The sequence below is a fragment of the Pyrus communis genome, chromosome 15 (assembly GCF_963583255.1).
Source record: "Pyrus communis chromosome 15, drPyrComm1.1, whole genome shotgun sequence".
In the NCBI taxonomy this organism is placed as follows: domain Eukaryota; kingdom Viridiplantae; phylum Streptophyta; class Magnoliopsida; order Rosales; family Rosaceae; genus Pyrus; species Pyrus communis.
In genome coordinates this window covers 23,941,045-23,947,224 of record NC_084817.1, presented here as the reverse complement: position 1 = coordinate 23,947,224, position 6,180 = coordinate 23,941,045, and the positions used below count along the sequence as shown (strand labels likewise).

Below are 6,180 nucleotides of genomic sequence, written 5' to 3'. Positions count from 1 at the left end.
AAAATATAGATGTTACGGATCATTGAAATACATTATCAACTGGGACCCTACAAAGTCAGTATCTAAATATGTGTCAAAAACATGTGTCTCCTGATCATAATCTTTATATGTATTAGTATCATTCATGTCATTAATTTATCAAGGCTTCAAGCTATACTTAAAGTAATAACTGGATCGAATTAATTAGAGCGCCTCCAATGAAAGATACAAAATGCCTTGAAATTGGCATTTTAAGTTTTCGGGAGGCTAGAAAACACTCCAATGGCTGGACGTAAAACATTCATATTAAGATGAAAATAAAAATGTAAGTTTACATATTCTTCTACATCATTTGGAAGTGAATGCCGCCAATAAAAAAGAAAGCAATAAATGGAATCTCAAATTTATATATCTCCCTCATTAAAATAGAATTAAAATTTACACTCCTCGGAAATATAAATTGAGATGTAAATATTGCTTTACATCTCAAATTTGTATCTCTCTGATGGAGATACTCTTAGGCCCTTGATTAAGAGTGCAATTTAAAAGTGAAAATTGAAGACAAAAAGGCTGGAGAAGGTGCATCAAGAACTCTTTGAGTTCAAATAAAGTTTGGATAATACTATTCACATACCTATTTTTATCTTCCACACATTCTTGTTAATTTTTTGTCATTAATTTTCTTCAATTCATTCGATAGGGCTGAAAATTGAGAGGGTATGAGAAATAAAAATGTGGGAGTGGAGCACTACCCTAAAGTTTAGGGCACTCATATTAAACTACGGTAATGATTTTCAAACTCTTATTTTCTCCTTCACCTTTTTATATTAATTTGTTCTTTAATTAATTTATTTGATTAATATGCTAGAATAAAATTGTGGAGTGTAAAATATAAACGAGAGTGCAAAAATAACTTCCCTGTATCATAAAAAGGAGAGATTTTGCTAATTTTCCATTGAGACAACATTACTTTTCATAAGCCTAATTCCCCTTGGCACTCTCTCTCTCTCTGTGGCAATTGGCATTGTATTCTGGCTTTCCTTTTGTCCTCTCCACTCTCTGACACGCACACGTCGCTGTATGTGGCGTAAACTTGCCTGATAGTGCAAGCAAGCACCCCACTTTTTTTTTTTTTTTTTTTTTTTTTTTTTTTTTTTTTTTAATTTTGTTGTTGTTGTTGTTGTATTATGGGTGCTCTCTCAGGTTTCAACTAGTTTGGTTTCTCCAAAAGCTCAGTGTATTCCTTTGTAAAAAAGCTATGCCTTTACTTCTCTCTCTCTCGTCTTTCCTAATTGGGCCCCTCATCAGGACTCATCACTAGTGACTGTATTGTAAGCTGATATTAATACTTAGTGCTTCACTGTCTAAACCCACCATCAAAACCAGTCTCTGGTCTCTCTACCGCTAAGCTTGGCTATACCTACTCTCACTCTCTCTCTCTGAGTGTGATTTCCTCAAACAACTGATCTCTTCTAATTTCTTGCTTTGTTTCTTTACCACCCACTAGCTCCACTAGTTCCCTTCCCCTTCTTGCTAACATAATCAATTATTCTTGTTTGTTCATAAACTAATCTACACTTCACCATTTTCATTTGATTAAGCTTCTCCCCCACCCCTCAACCCCCCCCCCCCCCCCAACAAAAAAAAAAAGCCAAAGAAAGACTGTTTTTCTTTTGCAGCTTCTTTGTGACTGGAAAATGGGAAAATGGAAGGTGCAGTTGGCGACGGTGCGTGAGCATGAACTAGCTATACACCAAGATATATTCTCCAAGGGAAGTTCATCCTCTTATTGTCTTCTTTCTTTATGATCTTCTCTACTTTATAGCTATTTCTCGACCGATTAATTTCTTTTTTGTTGATCATCCTTCTTGGGAGTCTTTGATGAGTGCATGGTGACCACCTTTACTCCCTCCCTCCCTCCTTCCCTCTGTCTATCTATCTATCTGTTTCAAATTAATGAAAGAGGAACACTAGTACTATTTGCTAGCTAGGTGCTACTACTGGTATATACATATTTAGGGAGATATATGTATATTCAAAGTGGATGTGGCTCAAGAGTGATCAAGACCCTTTTAATTAATTGCTATACTATGTTCTTTAATCAAAAGGATTAATTATATATTGGCCCCATATTCAAACCCTCCAATTCTCTTTCTCTCTCTCTTGTTCCTTCTCTTTTGGTCTCCAATTACCAAACAAACAAGACCCAAATCATTAAAATAATAGTTAGAGGAAAAAGAGAGAAAGATCCATCTGTCTATTCTAGCTAAAGGATAGATTAATTAATTAATTAATGATGGATCATCTTTCAAGTCAAGAAGGAGATATCCCAATCACAATCCCAAGCCCAATCCCGATCCTAATAAATACGTCCTTTGGAAGTGGTGGGCATGGACACTTGATCCATCATCATCACCAGCAGCGCCCCCATGACCCTACATCAGCAGCAGCAAGAGCACCAGTGCCCCAGAACAACAACAAGCACTCCAATTTTCTTCCCTCCTCAGCAGTGGTGCCCCAAAATCAAATCCCCCCCAACACTAATGGCTCTATTCCCATGCCCACAAGCCTGGATCATTCTCATGAGGAGGAGGTGGTGGAGGAGGTGGAGCATCATGTCAACAATGCAAATGCAAATGTTGTGCCCTACAAATACAGCACTTTTAATAATAAGAAAGTTGGGCACAATGGGGTGAGGTACAAGGAGTGCCTCAAGAACCATGCAGCAGCCATGGGAGGGACTGCCACGGATGGCTGTGGCGAATTCATGCCCAGTGGAGAAGAGGGTACCATTGAAGCCCTCAATTGCTCTGCCTGCAACTGCCACAGAAACTTCCACAGAAAAGAAGTTGAAGGTGAGCAGCAGCAGCTCTCCTCTTGGGATCATAATTTCCATCATACCATCAACAGGGCGGTTGGAATTGGGAGCAGGAAATTCTTATTAAATCATGGAGGAGGAGGAGGAGGAGGAGGAGGACATCACAAGAGTTTACTAGCACCACCCCAATACCCCCACCAACCCCAGATGCTAATGCCTAACTATAACATGGGGATGGGGATGCTGGGGATGCTGGGGTCCATCCCTTCAGATCAATCTGATGAGCCGGAAGATCATCATCATCTTCATCACGGTGGTGATGGTGGTGGTGGTGCAGTGGGCAGCAGGCCACCAGTAGGACAGGTAGCAAAGAAAAGGTTCAGGACAAAGTTTACACAGGAGCAGAAGGAAAAAATGCTAAACTTTGCAGAGAAAGTAGGGTGGAAGATTCAGAAGCAGGAAGACTCATTTGTCCAAAACTTCTGCCAAGAGATTGGGGTCAAGAGAAGGGTTCTCAAGGTTTGGATGCACAACAACAAACACAATCTAGCCAACAAGATCAAACCACCACCCCCTTCCCCACCTGCCCCTTAATCATCAATATTTAGCTAGTTTCTGCTTAACCCTACCCTTAAAAGTACTCTATCATTATTATCATCTTTAATTTACTGTCTTTTTTTTCTTCAGTCATGTTTTCCTTTTTCATCTCCAATTTACTTGGGTTTTCTTTATATATGTAATATCATTGGTTTATCCATGGTTATGCAATGTAGTTTGGGATATCTTGGTTTGGCAATGGGCAGTCAGTTTTGTTGGTAGTTTCATTATTTCACCATGGAAATAATGGATCGAGAGACTGATCTCTACTTAGAGGTGCAGGTTGCTTCAGCATTACCAATGTCCTTTCCCCCTTTACTATTACATTTTTGTAGTGAATATTATATTGATCAAGTGATATATGATATGGGAGGTGGATTGTGCCATCCTATTTCCATACTCTTTCTATGCTTTCTTATTTGTGTGGTCACGGTTAAGCTACGTTAACATTTTATATTTCTATTATTTTTTGTTTTATTATTTTTATAAAAAATTAATATAAATCGTGACCACACATAGGCATGGGGAGAGTATGAAAATGGAAGGGCAGACAATCCACCTCCTATGATATGTGTGTAAGTTTTGTACTATATAATAACCAGAACCTATAGGTTGACAGAAAAAAATTAAACAAAAAATAAAATATATTTTATGAATTCTATTAGCTATCTACTTAGTAATTAATTAACTCTTCCCTTTTACAAGTAATTAAAGTATTTCAACATGCAGACAAAAAAATGTGTTGAGTTTTGTTATGTTCTCCCAAAACTTTGGATCTATCCTTACGTTATACATACATATAAGAAAATCTATGTTGTCTGTTACAAGAACTTAAGAAGACATATATATATATATATATATATATATATATATATATATATAGCCATCTCCTTTTGGGGCTACTTCACTGGAATCGTTGCAAAGCTTCATTATGTTCATCGTTTAGATTTTGAAGAAATGTTTTTATGATTGTAATATTGTTTCGTGAGCTATTAAAACAGGTGATTGACAATAGTATTTGTGAATATATACTAATAAGGTCAGATTATACTATGTGCAACATTGTATAGATGTTCCAGCTATATCATATTGTGTCGACTCTCGCATATGCACAAACTTCAGTCGACATATTTTTATTTTTTTTTCCTTAATTTTTTTTCTCTTGAGATAATGCTTGATTCAAAGTCACCGGGCTGGGTTAGCCGGAGGTGAATGTGGATATGGTAATGGGAAGGAATTAGCTAAAAACTTAACCCTTTGTAACAACAAAAAAAAAAGGGCTTGATGCAGTCAAAAAGGTAACCATGCTCTTATATAAAGAGTAGAGTAATAAGTGCATTTTACTCTTTTTTTCCTCCTTTTTGACGCATGCAATATGCAGTGCATTTTACATTCTCATGCTAATCATACACAATCAAAATGGCTTCGATTTCTTGGTGAAGAAGGCTAATTTACTCGTCTGAAAGATTTGCTAGCTTATTATAATATTGTTTTCAGAAAAGAAGAAATTATAAATATACATGCACGTACATCATTTCCTTTGAGTGATTAAAGAAAAAGTAACGATATTTAAAGCATTTTATGTTTAGCTAGCAAATCTTTCAAATGAGTAAATTATCAAATCTTTTCCTGTCAAGATTTTAGCCTTCGTATCGGCCTTGTCTCTATTGACGACGGGTAGAAGGAATTCTAGTGTTGTGTCGTGCCTTAATTAAATGAATCAATGAATCATGCGTGTGACGTGCTCATGCTATTAATATTTTTTCCTGATTATAAAGTAATCTTCTTGTGTTATCTAACTGTGTTGTTGGAGGTGTTACCGTCAAAATTTAAGTTTTGCTCATGTGGATTAGTTGTACATGTGGCCATGTTTTATTAGAAAGCATCACCAATTAACAAAGATAGGTGGTAATACCGTATCATCGTCGATATTATCCTAACTTAATCATTTATTACTAGGTGTTGAGTTTTATTACTAAACACCTCGGTGATATTAGGGTGGAAAATCCCATGTATTAATTGTGTTTTTTTTTATTTTTTAAATACGACCGATATAAGATCTTATTCTCCGACAAAGTCAAATGCTACAGCTGAGATTATATGAGTTTTGGTTGGAAATTGAGATCGGAAAGCAGTTGGCAGCTGCAATGGAAAGGGATGATGTTGCTTTCGAAGGTATCAAACTGAGACTCGTATGCAGACTGATGGGGCGAGGAAGGAAAAATACAAGAGCTGGTTCGCAAGCTAGTCGACCGCGTCCTCTCGTAGGCTAGGAAATATACAGAGAGAAGTGTACAGATTGAAAGAGGGAGATGGGCAAAGAAGAGCTATCCTTTGGCCTTAAGATATTTTGTGTAAACACTTCGTCTATATGATCCGGTTGATTTTGGCTGCCCTGTCCAGGTTTTAAAACTAGTCTAAGCTCGATAAATTTTTCATTGTGTCGGGAATATGGATAGTATACCACATATCATTATATAAGTGGAGGGAAGTCTTATTTTTTAAGTAGTTAATTTTTTTAACACAAGTATCTTACTACTCATATAGTGACACGTGATTAACCACGTTACCACCCTGTGTTCCGGGCACATCGAAATATCTCAGCTCAAAATGTAAAGCTCTGTCTCGTTGATTTTGATCAAATTATCTGATATGTTTGAAAATTAAAATAATCACAAACGCTATAGTCTAAATTGTCTAATAGTATTTTTGTACACTTGCAAGCTAGAGGTTCATATTCGACTCATATGGGTGTCGAGTTTGATACTAAATTAATGTGGAAACCC

The 6,180-nt window shown here is 36.7% G+C and overlaps 1 protein-coding gene across 1 annotated transcript; it reads left to right on the top strand.

Moving 5' to 3' along the window:
- Nucleotides 1-1,649: 1,649 nt before the first annotated feature.
- Nucleotides 1,650-3,701, top strand: LOC137718771 (zinc-finger homeodomain protein 3-like). The gene has a single exon (XM_068458307.1). The coding sequence runs from the start codon at nucleotides 2,273-2,275 to the stop codon at nucleotides 3,389-3,391; it is 1,119 nt and encodes a 372-aa protein (XP_068314408.1). The 5' UTR covers nucleotides 1,650-2,272; the 3' UTR covers nucleotides 3,392-3,701.
- The last annotated feature ends 2,479 nt before the right edge of the window (nucleotides 3,702-6,180 follow it).